The sequence below is a fragment of the Platalea leucorodia genome, assembly GCF_965183815.1.
Source record: "Platalea leucorodia genome assembly, chromosome: 1".
Lineage (NCBI taxonomy): Eukaryota > Metazoa > Chordata > Aves > Pelecaniformes > Threskiornithidae > Platalea > Platalea leucorodia.
Window position 1 is genome coordinate 167,294,307 of NC_138823.1, and position 22,010 is coordinate 167,316,316.

Below are 22,010 nucleotides of genomic sequence, written 5' to 3' on the forward strand. Positions count from 1 at the left end.
CATCAAAAGCAGAACTTCCCCCCCCCCCCCCCCCCTTACAGGAAGCCCTACTCTACCTTAGCCTTGGAAAGAGCCCCTTTTCATAAAATTAGCTGAAGGCACCTATTCACAGCCATGGGGCTGTGAAAAAAAAAAAAAAAAAAAAAGCAAGCAACAAACCGACTGTAGAGGTTGGGGTTTTTTTTTCTCTCTCTCTCTCTCTTCTTCTTTTTTTTTTTTTTTCCCTCGCTCCGAAAAATAAAACAGAAATGCACACAGCTCCACTCTGCGAAAACTTGATGTTTTTACCGTCTGCTCTCTGATAGACCTAGAGAGGACGTTGGCGTTTGGTTTGTTTTTTTTTTTTTTCTTTCCCCTTCAGCTCCTTCTAAATATCCGCTGCTTCTGCAAGGAAAATAAAAAAAAAAAAGGAAAATAACCCCACCACGACTTGATTCCCAAGGTTCCCCCAGTGAGTCAGCCCTAAGCGCAGAGCCCTGTGTGGCTTTGCCGGCGTGTTGCATCCTTGTCATCATTTCTAGCCCCCTCCCCTCCTCGGTTCTCCTCCCACGTCGAAAAACTGATAAGGGGATGGTTGCCGGAGCCTGCTTTCGGTTTTTAAATAAAGCCCAACAGCTTGGCTTTGGGGGGAGTGGGGGGCTTTTTTTTTTTTTTTTTTTGCACGGTAGTTTTATGAATGAAACCGCCCGGCTGAGTCGGGAGTAACATCCCAGCCCTGAAAAGTCGGAAAAACTGGCGAAATCCCGGCGGGGAGCGGAGGGAGGGAGGCGGCGGTGCGCTGGGCTCCGAGCGGCGGCGGCGGCGGCGGCTCCCCCCGGGGCGGGCGGCGGGGGCTCAGCCCCGGCGGGGCGGGCGGGCCCGAGCCGGCCCCGGGCGGGCGGCGAGCTCCCCTCCCCGCCTTTCGGGAGGCTCCTCCTGGCCGCGGAACGAAGAACTCTGTGCCCATGCGGGTGCGCGAGTGGAAAAAATTAAAAAAAAAAAAAAAAAAAAAAAAAAATCTCCCCAAACCCGAGGATTTCAGAACGTTTCGCGGAGTAAGTGAAAAGTGTTCTTGCGGCGGGGGAAAAAAAAAAAATAAATCTAAAATAAACTACTTAAAGGGGGTGGCGGAGGGGGGGGGCGATCTTTCAGCCCCACGCTTTCATGCCGTGCTCAATCGGCTTTTTGAAACTGCGGATCCTTTGAGACAGAGAGGGAGAGAGAAGCAAAAATCCCTATTTGTAACTAAAACACACTGCAACCTGGAAGGCTGGCAGAATAAACCTATTGTGGAGCTGAAACGCGCCGGGATATACAAGCAAAAATCCCCCCGAGTACCACTGTTTGCGAAAAGGTAATTGCTAAGTGAAAATATTTCCAAGTTTTCGCTTTTTTTAACTTTCGACTTTGCGATTTGTTTGCATGCCGAAAAGAGAAGACGCAAAAAAAAGCCTTTTTTTTTCCCCCCCAACCCCTCTGAAACCTAAAAGATAAAATTACTGGAACTAAAAATAAAGCAGTGGTTAAAAGCCTCCCCCACCCTCTCCAATCTCCCACCCCTTCCACCCCTCTCTCGCCTTCTCCCTCCCTCCCGCTCTCTCTCTCCCTCTTTCTGTGTGTTTGCGTTTGACAAAGAAATTATTTGAACTTCCCACTGCCTCATAAAAAGGAAACAGAAGAGCAGTTTTGACATATGGATGTGATTTTTTCTGCTCTGAGACAGATGCACACGGAAAACAAACAGCACCAGGGGCTGCAGCTCTGAAGGGAGCGAAGTTGCTCCGCTTCACATGGGCTCCTCGGCTGCATTTAGGGAGCTGCCCAGATCTCCAGCCATGAGAAAACGAAGCAAAGGACCGGGGTTTCTTGTCATGTGCCTTTCTGGCTAAAACTGTGGAAACAAACAAACAATCAAACAAACACAAATTCTGGAGGGGGGGGGGACGGGAGGGAAGGAGAAGGAGAAATCATCTGCAACCGGAGCGCTGGAAGACCTCTCGTCCTCCTACTTCCCTGAGCGAGCTTGGATGCTGGAAGAAGCCTCTTGGATATGGGATCATATCTGGTTTATCACAGTCTGGGTTTGATCCTCTGCTGCTCCGTGTTGAGTTCAGTCTACGCTCTGGTGAGTCCCGCAATCTTTTCCCTTCGCATTCTTGAACGATCTGCGCGGCTGTTTCCTTGATGAGTAATTTACTGTATCAGGGATTGAGAAGGCAGAGCGCTGGGGGTTTTTTTCAGCCCGGTGGTTTATTTCGCTGGCAGATAGTGTGTGCAGTTGGTCTCAAGAGTTGCTGCACCAGTTGAAATTAAAATGTCTGTGCTTCCCCGAGAGTTTGAATCACTTTTAAACCCCTCCGGACAGGAACGCGTGCAGTTTGACAGGGCTCTGGGGTAAGCGCTTGGGGGATAATTTAAGAGACACCTATGGCAAAGGGCAATTTTTCCTTTTCTTTTTCTTTTTCTTTTTCTTTTTTTTATCCAGCCCCCTCCCCAAGACAACAAATTCAATTTAAATTCAGTATCTTCTTAATCTGCAAATCTGTTTAATCTCAGCGAAACAGTGCCTTCCTCTTTGGGATTAAATTCGGAGAGGACCATAGAGTGCAGGGCTTGCAGACAGTTTACACTCAGCAGCATGAAAGTAGTATTAACCCTTTGCTTTCTGGCGCTGTTTTCACCTGTTCCTGCACACACCGAGGCAGAATATCTTTACAGAGATAGCCAAAAGGGCTAAAGTCTGTCAAAACTGTCTTGATGGTGGTGATGGGGAATGGGCTAAGATGTACAGACCCCCCCCTTTGCAGCCCCAAGTGGTCTCCGAAGCGCTTCTGCAGCAGCGAAGGGAAATGTCATACAGAATCGGCCACCAGGTATTAGCCCGGGGATGGGCATGCCGCTTTGACATGTGCTTTCCTTGCTTTCCCCGTCCCTGGAATCACCACCACTGCTGGCCATTTCTTGGTGCCTTCTGGTGTAGGAAGGGGCACGGCCAGCACCTAAAGCGGTGTCTGCTTTCCGTGAGGGATGGAGATGTGTTTGGCAGGGAGTGGGCTCACCCTGACCCTGGCTCCAGCCAGGTCCTCCCTGACCCTCCAGGATCCATCACCCTGGGCTCTGTCCCCTGGGTTTGGTGGGGACTGCTTGGGACCGTGTGCAGGGCTGGTAGAGGGGGTATTATTTCCCCCACACATCCAGTGTCGTGCTAGAGGGAAACATCTCATCAATAAATGAGAAGAAACATCCCCTCAGAAAACAATCATCGTTGCAGTCCATCCCTGTCTTGCTCTATCTCTAAGCACAAATAAACCTAGCAAAACCCACAGAAAATCGGGGAAATTGGGAGGACCACTTGTAGATCTGTTGAGGTTTTAGTGACAGTTGAGGTTTCTCCTCTGTTCTGGAGTTAGATTAGCATCTCCTTGACCGCGTCTGGGACCATATCATGATAGGGTAGGTCCTGTAGCACCTGCTACCCTCCACCCTCACAGCCCTGCTGCCGCTGAAGTCAGCACCAAAATTCCTGCTAGCTTTGCTGTCTCTGTTGGTACTGGGGAAACTCAGGTTCGTGAAACAGCCAGATTGGAGCTCGGCAAGCTTCAGGACCCAGAAAAGACAGGCAAGGCTGCCGAGCGTGTCTCCAGTCCCATTCCCGGTTTACTCCCCTTTCCCAGTACATTCCCGTACCTCCAGAAGGTGCAGAGGACCAGCCAGTGAACCAAGTGTCAGCTGTCTCGTGTTCGCAGTGGGTATTTTATTTTTGATACCCCCACCACAACAGACACTTTCAGACCACAAGGGATCTGCTCAGCAGCGCTGGCAGGCGTCAGGGGCTCGGGGCTGGAGCAGCGGAGTGTGCCCCGGGCACCGGCTCAGGGCAAGCTGGACCTGGGCATAAATCAGGAATAGCTTTGCCAGAATCACAGAGGGGCAAGAAAGCAAGGAAATTTGTTGGGAAGGGCTAGGTGAGGAATGCACAAGAGTATTTGCTCTGTTGCGTTTCCAAAAGCCTGATCCCCTCCTGTACTGACTTAGGGTCCTGCCGCTAGGAACCCCATTCGGTTTAATTAGGCCCAGGCTGAAGTGCATGTTTCAGACACTTCTCTTGCTTTTCAAACCCACTATTGACAGCTGAAGGAGTTGCCGGAAGGTTTGAAAAGTTGTCCTGACAATTCAGAGGCTGCAGAGATGTTGTGTGTGCCTTCTGGCATCCACTTAGGTAGAATAAGAAGGTCAGCCCCATGTCATCCCACTGTACAACAATTTGCGAGGCAGGGAACAACGTGCAAGGTGCCTACAGCCTGATTTTTTTTTTTTTTTTGCTGTTGTTTCTTTCCCAAACTAACTTGATTTTTAAATGAACTTTGAAACCATGGAATAGTATTGACTGCATGTTTCGGCACAGTGATGTCTTGGTAACTACACTGTAAGAAGGGTCGTATATATACTTGATATTTGGCTAGCGGGCCTGAGTGTGTTTTATGTGACTTCAAGAAGTCACCAAGTGCCTCTCTCCTAGAAGCAACGAGCAAAAATCAATGAGGGTAGCTGCAAAAAGATGGGGATGCAAGGACTTAAATTTAGAAACAGGCTCTGTGGCAGCTTCGGGCTAAGCTAAAAGTGGTACCCGATCCTTCACTCCCCCAGCAGAGCAAAGCAAAGCTCTGTCGTGGGGTTTGAGTCAGGAGGATTCCTGCAGACTGAGGCAGCCGACTGCTCAGAGCTTCAGGGCACAATTCATCTGTCTGAGGCTGGAAGACTTGAATCTTGAGAGCCGTGGCCCTGACTGCTGGGCTTTTTGCAGCCCAGTTGCTCTGCATCTGAGAGTTGGTGATGCTGAGATCGGGCAGAGCACGAGGCATCCTAAATCTGAAGCTGTCACTCCTGTTGTTCCTTTTGTCAGCGGGCAAAGATGATAATAAAGGCGCTTTTTGCAGCAAGAGTGCTGAAGTAGGGACGGCAAATGGTTTCTTTGATTGTCTGTGTCACTGGTACATCATGGGGCAGGATGCAGGCAGCTGAATCACATCTCCGCAGCATGCAGGCTGCGTGTCCCTGCATTAAAAGTAAACCACAGTGCGAAATTCAGCACACGGGAAAATGCTGTGGGAGTGGGTCCTCTCAGAGTTAAAAGTGTCTGTGCAGAAATCGTGGCCCCACCATGAGCCTGAGGCCACGCAAAATCCATAGCGAGATCAGCATCCCTGCCCTGAGCTTTTGAGGGGCAGCTGGGAAGGACAGGCGGCTGTCTGATGTGGGGTGAAGTACTGGGTGAAGCTCTGCTGTCCTCCAGCTCTCCTGGCAATCCAGAAAAGTCCTTCCCCAGCATTTCCCTGGGAATATCATGATTAACACCTGCCTAAACATCAAGGGGAATTTTGCTTGTCCATTGAGCGCTTTGTGCCTGAAATCTAGCAGGGTGAAGGGGTTAATTTTGGGTTAATTTTGCCATTTGGTCCAAGGTCCAGGAAAGCAAGATTGGTCTGAGCCAGATAGCCCTGCAAACATGGGCTTGAAAAAAAGATGTGTGCAAAAGGAGCTTTAAAAGTAGGGTCTGACATCAGCAAAGCGTGGGAGAAGTTAAGATGTAGGCACTATGATTTTATCTGAAAGGCGCTGCCAGAGCTCCTTGCAGAAAAACCTCCCCATGTCCCACCTCCCCGCAGAAAGCCCCAGGGTTTGCTCTGCTGGCCCCTTTGGTTTTCCCTCAGTTTCCTTCTCTTGCCAGTCTCAGCCTGGCAGCCCCCCAACCCAGTTGTCACTGGAGGAGATATTCTGCATCATCATCATCATCATCATCATGATAAGCCACCAGCCTTCTGCAGGGCTTTGGATCAGAATAGCTCCATTTCGGGTATCAGCCTGAGCCAGCTGAGCTCAACAAGACCCTGGGAAGCAGGTCCACATGGGGTATGAAATGGGTAGCAAAAGGGACCTCAGCTTTTCTGTGGGGATCTTGCCTTTTAGCAGTGCTCGGTGCCTTGCAGAAGGTGCTGGGCATTAGGGGGATGCATTTTAGCAGCAGGACAGTCTCAGCTCCTTTCTGTTTGCTGCAGCCTGTGGTTCCCCAGCCCTGGCCCCACTCAGGCTGCTGGGGCAATGCTGAAGTTTCCCTCTGATTTTGCAGAGAAGCTGTAGCAATCCCCCAGAAATTCAAGGGGTGTCAGGAGGGGATTTGGAGCCCTTTCTTGCAGGCATAACCCAAAACAGGGACAAGATCAGCCAGCTCACCTGCAGAAGGGTCCCAGCCCCTATTCCCAAGGGAGCTGCATCCACACCAGCATTGCTGTTAATCTCCGGTGGGAAGGTCCGGTAAAAATCAGCAAAACTCTCTTATTCACATCAAAGCGATTCTCAGGTCACCGAGGAGCTGAGATCCCAGTGCTCAGGCAGAAAAGCAGCCAGATTAAGGAGGTGCTGGTCAGTGTTTTGCTCTTTGACTTGTCTCTTGTTGTTCCTCTGATCAGACCCACATCTTCATGGATCTGGAAAGGATTTGAAGTTGAATAATTTATAGCTGGAAGGGAAAGATAATCATATTCTGCCTCAGCATACGGCCTGTAATAAAAAGAATAATAATAATAAAATAATCCTGTATAGAGATCCTGCAAATCCCAACGAGCTGTCTAACTTCATTAAATAAAGACAGGCTCCAAGTGCAGGGAAACAATGTCTGAAATGTTCTTTTCTCCGCACACGCTTGGGAGCGCGCCCGTCCCTGCCCCGTGTATTTATGAAAGATACGATTTTTGTTATTGTACTTCGGGATTAGCAGATATCCCTGGACTCTAAAATACTCAACCGCAAAATATAAAGCAAACAAGCCTCCGCGTCAGGGTAATGCATGGGCTGTGATTTCATCCCATGCAAGCCAAAAAAAGTTCAGCTGCCTGGTGGCAAGTCTGACCTGAGCAGGCTGAGTTTGGTGTCAGCTCCTTGCATCGGGAAGAGGAAAAGCAACAGGACAACTGTGCGCACAGGGGGGTCAAGGCTGGAGGAAATGAAATCCGAGGTACGTCTTTCAGGTCCAGGCAGTTGTTGTTTGGTTTCTGGCCTCCTAGAAATAGCCCCAGAGCAGTGTTTTGAGATCAGTGGGATTATTCCGGCTAGGGCAGTGTGTCTGCAGTCCTTGCAAGGGGTACCCCCAGCCCAGACATCTCAAGCAGAGACAGCTGCTGCCCCTGCCACCGCCACCCTGCGCTCCCACGTCCCTTTGAAAAATGATGCTGAGAGTCTGAGAGTTGTCCCACAGCTGTGTGTCTCGTACCGTCTCTTTTCCTGGGCTGGGTGTACTGATAAGGGACTCTCCTAGGGTGTAAAAACGCCGGCCAGAGGATTTCCCTCTGCTTGGGAAACGCACCGCTCAGCCCCTTGATCAAATTCAGTTAAAATCAGTCCTTAGTTTGGAGAGTTATTTGGGGCACAGACACCACACTCATCACCCTGAAACCCCTAAATTACCATACAGTAATTACCATATTATTATATTACCATACTATTACCATACAGCCTCCGACCACGCGGTGTGGGGTGAGGTGGTAAAGCACCTCTCCTGGCACGGAGATGCAGGGCTGGGGAAATCCTGCTCCCTGGAGTTGGTAGCAGAGCTATGGCTCCAGCTAAACCCTGCAGTCATTGAATTTTCTTTGTGCCTAAAGACAAGGAGGAGGGAATAGCAGAGCCAGACTACAGCTGCCTCTGACTTAAACGCTTCCCAGGAACTTGTCCTTGTTGCTACTGAGCAGCTCAATCCTCATCCCACACTGCTGGGAGAGGGTGATGAAGTCCAGTATGTATTTAGGTACTCACTAGACTGGGCAGCTCTCTGATCCCCATGGCTCTTGCTGGGCTCGCCTCAGCCTTTTGAGCTCTCATCCCTCCAAAACTCCTCACCCTCTGACACTATCCAGATCAAAGGGAGAAGCCAGCGGGGATCCCCCTCCCTTTTGGATGGGCTGCTTCTCTGCAAAAGGGCAAGCGTAGAGGGGTTTCTCTGCCTGCTCAGCTCCTGCCATAAGTGAAGTTTTAGCATCTCTCAATTACAACAAAAAAAAAAAACCAACCAAGAAAATGTGTTCCTTAGGACAAGCCCTGACCGAAAGGAAGAACTCAACAGGATCAACCTGTGTTAAAGATTAGACGATATCAAAGATATTTTGCCCCAACATGGAGCATTTGCTTTCTCCCTCTGCATCCACTTGGCTGTTATAATTTGCCTATCTTGACCCATAACACGTCAAACTTCAGCTGGCCTGGCAAGAGCTGGTATACTAAAGATGATCTTTGTGTTGCGCCTTTCACGATGCAGCAATAAAAAAATTACACTTGGGGCTGAAACTCAGCCAGCAGGATACCTGCTGGGTCAGACGGAGCTTTGCCGTCTTGTGTCACGGGAAGAAAACACCCTAACTCTGCTAGGTGTACCTGGCTTGGCATTAACCCCCTAATTTCCACTGAGGCCAGGTTGACCCTTGCCAGGGGGGCTCTGTGTTTTAAGGTTTTCATTTCCCATCAGAGGCTTAGCTTGAATTGACTTCCAGATACCCGATTTTCAAGAATGGAGAATTTTGGACTGTTGGCTCCCTCTTATCAGGTCATATTTGATCCTCGTGTAACACAAATTCCTCTGACAGCATTCAGGTGATGGTTCAGTTGTTGAAATCTTCTGCAAGGCTGGCCTGTCTTTCTGGCCACATGTTTTTCCCTTTACCCAGCAAAGCAGAAAGTGGACTTCTCTGCCCCTTTTCCCTCTCACCCTGCCAGCACCCCCGATTCAAGGCATTTCAGCAGCACAGGGATTGTGTTCCTGTCTCCCTCCTTTCCTCCTGACTGTGTGCACCCCACCATGAGCTGATTCAGCTCACTGAGCTGGCACCAAGCTAACCCAAGATGGAAAAAAGAAAATAAATGTAGGAGAAGGTTTGTTGCTGGGTCAGTGAATGGCATCTGCACAACAAAGGCTCAGATGAGTCCCCGAGACGTGTGAGGGAGAGATTGGGTCACAGAAGTGGGGACAAGAAGGGATGAGTGACCAGCAATGTGTGCAGGTTCGCCCTGATGCCATGGTTGTACAGTCATGTTACTCTGGCATAAAGCCCCCCAAAATCCTCCTTTTGACACCTGGTCCTTGGCAATAAACACACGTAGAGCAACATGAGCCATGGGGCCGCAGCTGAGCTTATCATAGGCTCCGTGCTACCTCTGAACCTCCCCTCCATCAGCCACACCATCTGATCATTAGCACGCTTCTTGGCAGAGTTTTCATCTGAGCAGATGAGTCCTGTAGATAGTGCCAAGTGATGGTTCAGGATAACACAGGTCAGGGGGATTGGATGTGACCACACTCTTTTTTTAGGGAAAAAAAAGAGTTTAGGCTTGTAGACATGAGGTGTGCTCTGCCGCTTGGCATCAGGGCCAGAGGAAAGAACCCAGCCCTTGTATTTAGCAATACAGACATTAACAAGGACTTCCAGGACTCAGAAGTGGCCCGGACAAGCTGAGATACAACACAGTTGGTACCTACTTACCTGCTTTCTGGTCTGTTGCTTGCAGGGACAGTGAAATGGTCAGGCCAAACCATTCCTCCTGTGTCCAAGTGGAGGAAGATGTTGAGCCAGGCAGGAGTAGGCAGCACGGCCATCCTGCCCTCGCCCACCTCTCTGACTCTATCAAAGTGCAGAACAAATGAGCCTTCAAAGTCCAAAGGTGTTTGGTGTCTTTGCGTCTCTCCACCGTAACGACCTCAAGTGTCAGCCATCTGTCAGTTAAGGGCAGCTCATCAAAAGGAGACTTGGCCTCTGGAAAAAGACCTCCTCCTAGATCAGTGTCTGGGGCAAGGGCTGGAGACAGGAGTTGCTGTCTCAGCACCCAAGGCAGGCTGGTTATCTCGTTTTTCACATGGCTGCCCTGTTGCTAATCAGGGTTTCTCGATGTTATCTTTACTTCAGTCTTCTTTCCCCTCTCTCCAAGCATTTCAGTGTATTTATCTGCTTGGTCTTGCCACATGAGAGCAAGCAGCAGCCTCTATTGCATCTGCAAAGGCAGGTTTGAAAGTCACTGGGCGTCCTTAGAAAACCTTCTCTTCCCTTCACTGAACTTTGGCTTAGGACCTAAATGGGGTTTTTTTCTGTATGTTTTAACAGAGAAGTGGTGGTATGCAAAACCTAGCTCATGTCTGCCACGGGTTAAGGGATGAGGCACTTTGTGAGGAGCAGCAGATGGTAGGGAACTACATCTCTTGGACACATAGCAGAGGATAAATTATGAATTAAGTAAGTGAGACTCAGCGGCACTTTGGGGACTCTGCCACTGTTTAGGACCACCAGCAAGTTATTTAATCATCATCTCATTGCCTTGATTTATTCACCTGGTTTATACTCCTTGGGCACTCAAGGGAGCGCAGCATCCCAGGAGAGCCCTGAGCCCATCCCGTACGCTAAGCACAGGAATGGTGCTGGTAGAAGACATGCAGTGTGACATTTCTTAGCTCAGGAAGAAAAGGAGGGTTTCAGAAGCTGGAGGCACCCTGGCCCTGCTCTGCCCAGGAAGGCTGGGACTGCTGGACCCGGGACCATTGTTTGAACCTAATTTTGTTCACACTTTCCTGCACAGTGTTGTTCCCCTGCTCTGTCTCCCCGTCATGATGACAGCCTGCCCTCTTTTCTGTCGCTGGCTTTGGCCTTTCTTTCACAAGGCTAGGGAGGAAGAAATCAGCATTTTTGGCCAACCTGGAAGGCACGTGGAGCTGCATTCAGACCACTCCCTGTAGGCACATTGAAGCCCAGCAAAAGATCAGGCTGACTGACTCGTACACCCAGACCATGTTACTACAGCTTCCCTTGCCTGCAAGACCTGAGAACGGTCTCTTAACCCACTTTATTTAGTGACACAGTGAGGCCAAGGGCTCCTGAGATGGCTCAGCTGTAGGAAACCATAGGATGACTTGCAGAGTAACTAATTCATTGATTTCGTGAATTAAAACACGTTAGGCAATGCCTGATCAACGCCAGGCCCAAATAGCCAGTAGCCTCTTTTGTTTTGCAAAGATACAAATCAAATTCCAAAATTCCTTGAAACCACTGGACTGATTTCCATGAACTTCACATGCTATTTCCATCTATCCCACTTTTATTGCCTAAACCCCTGCCTCGCCTCAATGTTACCTTGACTTTCTTCTCGACTCCTACATCCCAAACCACTTCTCCTTTCAGACATTGAGCAATCAGGGTTAAAGTAGCTTTGAGAAACCGGCTATGGCGAGTGGTTGCAAGGAAATGACCTGTTTCTCCTGGCCGCACTCGAAGAGTAAGATCAATAAAGCAACATTACGTAGCATATCTATTTTGTGGTTAGCAATTTCACTCAGCTCAATAAAAATACAGCAAAAAAAGTTAAAATAAAAATGGGAGGGAGCTGATAAAAGGTGGGACTGCTAAGAGGCAACCAACATATAGAGCTTCAAAAGCCAGAATTGCTGGCTTAACAAGAGCTTACAAAGCCTTTTAACCTCTCAGAGTTGATATCCCTGAAATTTTCTCTAAGCTTGTGTTTTCTTCCAGTGCCCTCAAGGTTACACTCACTGCGCTGCTTGCTCTAAAATGGCCTCTTCAGTAAGGAGAGGAGACCAGGAGTTGAGATTTAGCTCTCCCATTGACTTTCTGTGTGCCTTCAGGTATTTCTTGCTCTATACGTGCAGCAAAGGCACAGAAGACTTGTGGGGAGTGAAGGTAGCCTCTGTGTATTTGGAAACGTGATTTATTTTTATTGTTCTTCCCAGAAAAGGATAAAAGAGAGATGGTTCAATAGGCGCTGAGGCAGAAACATTTTCCCAGCCTAAATAGCCGTCATTCCTAAAACACACACCAGTAGGTGGTCAGAGGGTCTGAGGCACTGTATCTAATGCAGACATGGTTTGTTTTCACTTGTGCTAAATTACCAGGGCTGTTTACCCAGGCTAGCCACTGGACGGGGACAAAGCAGGATAGGGCTGATTTCCCTTCCTTGGCTTTAGATGCCAGCAACGGGTGCTCGTGCATCTCAGAGCTGCCCCATCTCCTCAAGGGACCCGCTCAGCTGCATGGCATCCCGCCACGGATCATCTGTGACAGCACCCCACAGAACGTGGGTGGGCCTCGAGGTCTTATTTCCTCAGCTGACAAAGACACAGGATTTGTACCAAACTGTTATGTGTGCGTGTATATACAAGAGAGCATGCGGGTATAACTGTATGGCTCTGACTCATGACATAGCACTGTTAAACAGTCTCGGAGCATCCCACCATATGATCCCACTGCAGAGTACGAGCTTCATTTCCAATTCATTTCCCACCATGACTGGTGTTTCTCCGTCAGCCTTTCACCACCACAATGAAGCATGTTTGTTGTTTTTTTTGTTTCATTCCTGGGATTAGATTTTCTCTGTGATTTGCCTTAACCTCATCATAGAAACCACAAAGCTCAAGGGGCCAGAGCCTTCTGCTGGTGTAAATCAGTGATGTTCCTGTGGGGTGCAGAAGGGCCAAGAGAGTCTCATCTGATGTCAATCAGTGTCACTGCAGGGAAATAAGGAGGGAGACAGAAGGTAAATTGGAGAAACCCAACTGGCACAGACTGGCCCTGGGTTGCATCTGGATGAAAAGGGAGAAGATGTTGCAAATTGAGAGATCTGGGTCGGATGACAAGCCCGCAGTTTCCAGATGCTTCTCCAAACCATGTTCGGCCATGCTTCAGTAGCTTCTTTTGTGGCTGGCTGCCTTGTGCAATGAATGCCTTCTTGAAAGCATTTAAACAAGAGCAATTTGGGGGGATCTGAAAGGAGCGAGTGTCGCTCTTGTTTCTGGCTATGGTGGCGATGGGGAAGGATGATAAGCATGCTGGCAGGCTGGATTCTTCAAACCACAGGACAGGGCTAGATTCAGCTGCGGAATTGGGTCCATTCTTAGAGGATGCCAAATCATAATGTTTGAATCTATGAGATTTGAGCAAATTTAGCATCAGTGTTTAAAGCAGACTGTGCAATAGATGATTGCTTTTTCTTCTCTTCTACCCAAATTTTTACATTGATTTTTCCCTTGCACCCCTTGGTGTCATTGACAGCGTCGGTATGATCAACAAATTGAACTTTAAGTGCCTTTTGCATATGTTTTGTAGAACTGGAAGTGGTAAATCATGCCATTCAAAGTCACAGCTACTGCGTACTCTTAATTTACTCTGTCACCAGCAAAAGATGACTCAGGCTTGTGGAGGAGCAGGGGGAGGGAAGCGTGCTTCAGCTAGTGAAAATGGAGCAGAGTCAGCCCTTGTTTTGCACCCAGGTAAGGATCTGGCCCTGGTTCTGTGCCAAAAAGTCTGAACACAAAGAGGATCTCCGTAGAGGCCAATGCGGGCACGTGCTTGGCTGACCTGACTCAGCACTTCCCGGGGCGATACGGGCTCTGAGTTACCCAGATAAGCAGAACAATTGCCAAGCCAAAGGGTGAACTGACTGCCATCCCGTGAAGAGAGCTGGGTGGAGGAGAGGCCTGAGGTGGAGCAGGAGCAGGCAACCCAGCCCTTGCAGCCTGCCTAGGTGGATGCCTGAGTCCTTCCATTTGCCACTTTTCCTGTTTCTGCTGACACGGAGGTGAATCACCCATCTCTCCTGTAATTGCAATGCAGCCAAATCTGCTGCATAACAGCCCTCAGCATTGTTGCTGGGGGCATGCATGGGTGAGAGTCCATAGGGTGTGCACAGAGACCTAGTAGACCTGGGCATGCAACTCCTTTTCCAGCCTGGTGTCTACTCTGCTGACAGTGCCAGCCTTCATTATCAGCACTGTTAGTCCTCCAGAAGAACCAATTATGCATTGTCTCACTGCTGTGGCAGTAGCATTTGCTTCTCTTCCGACTTTCCTTATTCATCACTTACTTTGCCTTTGCCTCTTGGTAGCACGATTGTTTCTTATCCTACGGCTGGTCCTAAGCCCCCAGCTTTCAAAATGGACATCTAAAATGAAATGGAAGGCAAGAATGCTCCATTGGGAAATACCTCCTTAGGGTTCAGAGTTAACATGTTGTAGAAAGTGGACCAGGCAAAGAACTGCAGTACATGCCTCCAAAAGCGTTAGGTTGGGAAGCCCGTGTTTCCCAAAAAGCCTGCAGAAGAGTGCAAAGCAGAAAGAACTGGGAAGAGAAGGCTGTTTGACTCATGAATCCCAGCATTTTGTGTCTCCTCTTCCAGTCTTGTTGCTGTAAGGATGAGGAAAAAGAGTGTGACAGACACTGGAATAGGTCCCACAACTCCTACAAATCACCCGTTCCTGGCTGGAAACAGATGGTGCCCAAGAAGGCAAAGTTGATGTCTCTAGCTTGCTGGGATACAAAGAGGATATTTCTAGTGAAGACAGGTCATGAGATGGCAGGAGATAAGGCCATTTTGAGGAGGGTGCAAGGCCTTGGCTTAAAGCCTCGGGTTAGTATTTGAACGCTGGAACAGGGCAGGGGTATGTGCAAGCATACAGGGAGGGAACAGGTGCTTTGATGGGGCAAGAGGCTCTTTTTGAGCTGGCCAAGGGAGAGGAGGTATTGAGGACCAGGGCTGTTCCTCCAGCCCAGGGAGAAGGATGGACAAGAGAGGACAGATGAGACTTTGGCACTGCCTGAAGAAACTCCCAGCTGACACAGGGCTGTTTTACTGCCAGCATGCTCCCTGGCCTGTCTTTAGCTCTTACCAGCTTGCACCACGCCTAATAATGTTTAGACACATTTCAGGTGTACTGTGGGTTGTAGGAGGTGGTTTGAACGAGGCCACACTGCTTTGGGAAAAAGACACTGTAGACAAATGGACGTGGACATGGTTAAAGGGGACAGAGAATAGGACCCAGCAGATTTGTTTTCTCATACAGGATTAGTTGATGCTTGTGGTCCCATGGGACGGATCCCACACTGCAGGAGGTCCCACTCCATGGGTGCCTGGCTCAACCCCTGCTACCATCACATCCGAGGCATCAACAGCCCCAAAACAAGGCTCTGTTGGGACTCCCACCGCCAGCCACCACCCAGTACCCCTGGAGTGTGGGGATGCCTTTATCCCAAAAACAAGGTGCATGGATGGCCCACTGCAACGTGTTCCAAGGTTGACTGGGCCTCTTGCAGTGGGTCACAGCCTGTATTTTTCACTCCGGGGACCATTCCTCCTCCCTCCCTTCCATCTCCCACCAAGGCATGCACAGCCATTGCAGCTTTTCTCCCTGCCGTGCCTTCCCCCATGGCTCTGAGGCCATGGCTGCCCTCAGCGCCAGGTGAGCAGCATGTCAAGCCCTCCAGTGTCTCCCCTCCATGCCTAGAAAAAGAGGGAGACGGAGTGGGGATGCCGGAGCTGACTGGCTGGAGCAGGGAAGAACGTCATGCCCCAGAGCTGCCTGCACCGCACTGAGAGCTTAATGTGCCGTAATCACAGAGCTGGCCTTGTTGTAACGGCACCCCGACCATGCACGGCTCCCGGCCGCCGCTGGCAGCTCCCGCGCTCCCTGCCCACGGTTGCTGCCGGGTGGTTTTTTTGGAACAGACCCCCCCCCCCATGACTCCCTGAGAAAAAGGGAGAGGGGGTCTGCAGGGAGGAGAGGGGAGAGCGGGGAGTGGGGTGGTGTCCCGTCTCAGCCACCGATGGTGCCGACCCTATCGGGTTGTGAATCAGGACATTAATCAGTGTTATGGGGCTTGGGACAGGGTCAGATACCTGTGGTTTGAGGCGTGCTGGCAGGGCTCAGCATTGCCGGAGTCATAATACCACACACTGCTCATGAAAGAGCAGAGCTGCGACGTTCCAGGAGGCATGGTGCCGGGAGGGACGGGGGACGGGCTGGGGAGGCGGCTGCTGATGGGGGCGGGAAAGGAAAGGCAAAGGGAAGAGGGAAAAAAATAAAAAGAAAGAAAGAAAGAAACCCTCTCCGTGGGTTTCCTGGCTGCTGTGCCTGCAGGAGTACGAGAGGAGAGGGTTGCCTGCTTTATAACCAGCCTGCTGAGCCTTTGCCTTGCCTCTTGCATCCTCTGTGCAGGGAGTTTGCTGCACATCCCTTCCCACAAGCGCTGGCAAGAAAATGAGGATATGAGAGCATGAAAATTAATTACACCAACCAGGCAGGAGAAGAGGCAGAGGAGGGTGGGAAGGCAGGGCCCTAAAGGCTGGGCCAGGAGCTTGGGAGAGAAATAAATGGGATTCCTGTTCCTGGGAAGGGGGGACCAGAGGAGACAGGGCCCCTTCGTTGTCCCTGTGATTGAGGCTGCTTTGCTTTCCAAGACAGCATGAAACAGGCTCTCAGCTGCATCTGGCTTTTAGATGATATTAGGTGTTATAAAGTCTAAGGAAAGCTGTCAGGAGTTCAGGTTTGGGTCCACCTGGGAAGTCTGCAGAGCTTTCCATGCTGGGTTCTCCCCACGCATCCCAGGACACCATAGGTGAGCTCACAGGATGGGAGATCAGGGGATCTGCTATGGCAAGTCATATGAAGACAGAAGGGTACCAGCCAGGGTGCAGCCACGTCTGGAGACTGCCCTCGGAGAAGCACACTCCCCAGCCTCAGAGCTCATATCCACCCCTCTATCTGTCAGACTTGCTTGGAAGCCAGATGAGATGGATCTCACCTGCTTTTGGAGATCACAGCCTCTCCACCTCCAAGGGCGGGAGGTAACCCGATTTTCCTCTGTAGGCAGCAGAGATCCAGCAAGGAGAGAGATGCTACAGCAGGCACCTAAAGGGGAGCAGATAAGACACCGTGACATCGCTGATTTCTGCCCTACTCTCGGGGGAGCTTGGGTGGTGAGCTCATGATACCATGGATATCTGCAGTGAGGCAAGCTGAATCACTGGGTCGGACAGAGGCAGAGCAGCCCTCAGGAGACTCTGTGTCTGTCTACCAGGTCCCATCAGTGCAGACTGCCACAAGCTGCTTCTGCCTATGGTCTAGGCAGCCGTCAGCCCTTTCCAAACAGGAGGTGCTAGGCCACCCTACAAGGCAAAGCCCAGGACTGTTGGCTTAGCGTTGCATCTTTCTCCTCTTTTTTTTCTGTTCTTTACCTGTTTCTGGTTTTGTACTTTTATTATTGCATCTTTTAACCACAGTGGGCTTTAGGCCATCCTCCCTTTTTTTTAAGACAATAATGTTGCGTTTGTGGAATTGTGGTTAGCGGCATCAGCAGGATGTTCTAGGCTTCCCAGTTTCCGTGAACACTGTCTGCTCTGAATTTATTTTGCCAGTTGATGCCAACAATTGACCTTGGAAGTCTTTTCCCCTCTGCCATGTAGAAAAAAACCTCTTCAGTCTCTGCAGTGCAATGGACATCTCTTTCTCCTCCTAATGAAAGAGGGTTGCAGGTAGCACCCAGTGCTGCAGCGAAGGAGACCCTGCTTTAGTAACTCATTTGAATGCTTAGAGGTGGAAAATATTCCCGAAATTATGACAGTTGTTTAAAATATTGTGAGCTTTTCAAAAAGGGGAAGTTCTTATTTCTCTTCCTTTTTCTCCCCTTATTCTGGCACTCTGGAGTTAATCTCCAGCTTCCTTCTGCTGCCATGGCAGGTAAATGCTTGCTTTTACTTTAAATGTGAGCTGTGTGTCCCCCAACACATCACTCCAGAAGCTAAGGCTCAAAGAAAACCTGACTTAAAAAACACCTGATAAAGGAATGAGACCTCGCAGTCCGGATGCACGGCTGGCTATCCATGTTCTTAAAGGGTAGGGGGAAATGAGTAAGAAAATACTATTATCTTCTTCCTCCATGTCCTTCAGCAAGTCATCCCCTGGAAGGAGTTGACAAAGCAGATGTCTAAAGAGTTTGGGAGAGTTACTGAAAGTAAAAGCTCTTTTGCCATTTTTCATGTTCATCATCTAGCCAGTCACCATGTGGTAGAGGAAAGTGTCAGGGCAAATTAAAAGAAAACAATAAGCTCCTGCATTTTTACTCCTGTGGGGACTGCTGATGTTTGTTTTCTTTGTATATGAATAGGTGTTCTGCAGATGCCTCAAAAGAAAATTGGTTTCATTTGTTCAGTATTTTGGGGATGATTTGGTCTTTTGTTGCATTTGAGATGTTCAGAGTTAGGAAATATTGATGTTGAAGTTTTCATGTTTAGACTTGGGAAATGCGCCTTTGGAAAGAGCAAAACCCTGCATTTTATGCATGAATTAAAAAATTAAAAAAAAAAAAAAAAGAGAGTCCTGAATGTGACTAAAAGAGGACAGTCACAGTAAGAACCCCAGAGCTAAAAGTGGTCTCTGGGGAATGCAGAGACTGTCTTGAAGTGAGTGAGAGCAGGAATTGCAAGTAGCTGTGTGAGCATCTCACAGGGGGATATTTAGGAAGCTGCTTTCACCTTCAAGTTCTCCTCTTTCCTCTTGGCTGTGTTGGAGTTGGAAGCTTTTAGAGGCAGAAAGTGCATCATGCTCTGGTCCAGGTTCGTCCCCCCTTCCCTTGGGCATCCTGGGTAGGAGACTCCTCTTGCCTACTGTGAGATGTCTAGGTGTCTACCTGGCCTTTGTGGTCTGAGCTTGTCCGTGGAGCTCCAGTCAGCACAGCAAAGAACCTGGGGAGAGATTCAGTTCACTCTACATAGGCAATGAAGGCTCAATTCATTTGCCTGCCTGTAGTCATCTAGGGGTACCCAGGGTGTCCAAGATAGCTACCAAGGGCAGGTAGACAGGGCACAGGACCAGCCAGAAGCCACGAAGCAGGAGCTGGAGGCCAAGTGAGCCACTGCAGAGCATCAAGTTGCACTCAACACCTTGTTTCTTGCCACTGAACAGCCTCTGGCAAAGCCAGATTTGAGATTTTCCTCTCTGTGGTCAGTAGAGCAAGACAGAGACCTGCAAAGGGTGCATCACCCCTCACAAGCAGAGTCTGTCTTTCTCTGTTGACTAAACTGGAGGGACTCACCCTAGGACAGCTCAGGTACATGTGGTGGATTTTGACCTAAGTGATTATGCTGTAGCAATTTCTGGACAGTTCCAATTCCTGGTCAAAACCTGCAGCTGCTGTAGTAATGCAAGTGCCTGTTACCAATAAAAATTCCTCTAAGACTTCAGCGAAGCTGATAATTTTTATCATTCCTTTCTGTCCAGAATATTGGGCTTCAAACCTAACAGTGTGTTTCAAATAGAATTTTTAAATCCTTTTGTTGGGAACAAAAGCCAGAAAACAGACATTTATCTGGTTGTAAAGAAATGTATTAATTTCAAAGACCAGAAGGAAAACATCCACTTGAGCAAGGACTTCTAAGGAAACCATGTCAAGTCCCTGTCCCTGCCATCTCTTTGCATTTTCATGTAATGCTGAAGACTGGCTGGTGCAGTTACACCACAGACTCCCGTCGTCTTCAGGAACACCTGGAACCACAAGTAGTACCTGCTGCTTCAGGCCATACCTCCCTGGTTTTGAGTCTGCAGTCTCCAGCTTCATTGGCAGCAATGAACGCTCCTGAGGGGTTTGTGAAAGGTGGAAAAAAATCCCAAAGTCTGTCATTAATAGACACGCAGTTTTGACACAGGGTCCACACCTCCACCAAGAAATGGTGAAGGGCTCACAAATGACAGAAAAATTGAAAGCCGCTGCTCAGTCAATAGTTTCCACATTTCTGTGGCCAAGGAAACTTAGCCACCAATATTTCCTTCAGACCACCATGATTTGAATCCTCTGACCTTTAGTTAAAAATGCTAGCGTTTACTCTGGTTCTGTAGAGAAACTGGGGATCGCTTGTCAAGACCTTGTCAGCCACTGGCTGTTGTGGACCGTAGCATGGGAACACCAGCCTGGACGGAGACTGACTGTGCTGCTGGCCTCTGTTGAACCACAGACTAGCAGGTGGGATTAATGCCACCTTATCTAGCCTTTTAAAAATTATTTCTTGAGGTTTCTTCTATAGTCAGTATGTCAGTCAGACCTCTCCTCCCATCCCATGTAAGGTGGTTTGTATCGCCTGCTGGTTGTTCCTGCTTTTCTTTGTGGTCTATAGAAAGAGCCTTGAACAACCTGCTAGGTTAGATGCTTAACCTTTATATGGCTGAGGATGAAGATGGCTCTGCACCAAAATAACCTGTGTGCTATTTCTGGCTCTGTCAATCACCCTGGGGTGACTTTGAGAAGCCCCTTCCTTTTTTGGTTCTTCTATCCTTTGTCCAACTTGCTTCCTTAGGCTTGGCTTTCGAAGCATCTAGGTACTAACTGAAATCTGAGGGAGTTATCACCAAAACAACTTTACACTCTAATTTCTGGGCCCTGAGCCATAAGGTCCTCAGAGGAGAGATGTGTTTTGCTGCAAGCCTGTATAAAGATAAGCATAACAGCAACAGACTCCTATCTGTGGCCTCAAAATATATTTGTCCTACAAATACTCATGTAAAGCTCTAGCTTGCACCTCCCACAGGAGTCACTAATACAGATCTATTGACTTCAGAGTGGTGGCTGGTTTTGCTGTAGGCAAGCAGCCAAAAATAACATCTTCCTGTCCTCCCTCTCCAACATCTATTGTGTGAACCTAGTGTCTCATTTCAGATGAGGCTTCTTTATTTTCATTTGCAAAGCATCCTCAGCATGGAGGGGAGCCCATATACAGAGATGTGCACCTCACGGACACCCTGGCTATGCCAGCTCCTGTTCAAAGGCGTTTGACACCAGCAGAGCAACAGTGGATGATCTGTGGGTGAAATGAGAATGGGGGCTGGTGTTCCCCAGTGTCTGCTTGCCCCCGTAGAGGATGGAGTCTGGCCAGAGAAGCTTTCTGCTTTCTCATTGCCTCTGCTGCAAATCAACCCGGGATGGGAGGGGGGGGGTGTGTAAAAGAATCACAGTTAATGGATTTGAGAGATCATTACAACGGGAACTGTGCACGACGGTGTTGTGGTTTCAGTAGCCACTCTGAAATACCTATCTTCCCTCTCCCCCTGCATCTGAGTGGTCATGGATATTGTTTCAGACTCCTGGGCAGCTGAGCAGGATGAGCTGAGTTTGTGCAGGGTATCTGTTTTCTCCAAAATTGTCTCCTGTCTCTTCTTATTTCTCATAAAAAAGTCTATGAGAGTTTTGAACATTTAGGAGGAGTAACCTCTGGTAGCCTTTGGGTAAAAAGTCTTCCAACTGAGCTACTCTAGTCTAGCCTAGTCTAGTCTAAAATATCTCTCCCTCATGCTGTTTTTTTCTATGCCAATGCACATTTCATCTGTGGAACTCATTGCCATAAGACTGCATTATGACCAGAGGTAGAGAAGGATTCAAGTATGGCATAAAAATGGACAGAAATACTATTAACATACAACATTAATAACATTTTGGGGAAGTGAGCTTCAGGACATAAGCCGGTCTGCTCTAAATAAAGGCCAAGAAGAAGTTTCTTCCAATGGAAGACTATTTAATAGCTGTGTATCATAGAATTTCTTTTGCCTTCATCTGAAGTAGGTAGTGCTGGCCAGAATCACAGACAGGATGTTAGAATTCAAGATCAAGGGTATCACAACCAAGCATGGTTTTGCAGCTCCTTCAGGCAGAGGACAGAAACTAGCCAACTCCCAGGCAACAAAGCGGAGCATTTAATGTGGTGTAGTCATGAGGGTTCAAAGACTCCAGAAAATTCCAGAACTCTTTAAAGGAGAAAAATGTTTTGCCCCTGGGAGTACGTCAGAGACTAGTCCACTCCACTGACACTGAACTTGTGACGCCTTCAATCCCCGCAAGCCTTTTGTGCCACAATATCTTGCAGCAATGAATCCCACGGATTAACAACAGGCTGCATGAGGAGTGTCTCCAACCTGCCACCTCCTGACTTTAGCTGATGTCCCGCAACTGTGTCATCATTCTACAGTTCTTTCAGCCAAGCACTGCCAATGCTATTAACAACCATCCTTCTCCCTCCCTGGAAAGACCCAGAGGATTGACAGGGCTCCTCAGACCCCAAGGATGTGTTTAGCCTGTATCCACTTACCAAGGACCTTTCAGCACAGCCTCCATCAAGTTGTTTAGGACACATTAGAAGATTTTTGTCTCAAAGGTTATGCATCTGCCATAAGC

General features: G+C 48.9%; 1 protein-coding gene across 1 annotated transcript in view; it reads left to right on the top strand.

Annotated features, from left to right (window-relative positions):
- The first annotated feature begins 1,815 nt into the window (after nucleotides 1–1,815).
- PTH1R (parathyroid hormone 1 receptor) overlaps nucleotides 1,816–22,010 on the top strand; it is a 122,098-nt gene continuing 101,903 nt past the window's right edge. The window contains exon 1 of the mRNA XM_082330221.1: nucleotides 1,816–2,104. Within this exon, the coding sequence (XP_082186347.1) occupies nucleotides 2,030–2,104 (75 nt within the window). The 5' untranslated portion in view covers nucleotides 1,816–2,029. The remainder of the gene's footprint in view (nucleotides 2,105–22,010) is intronic.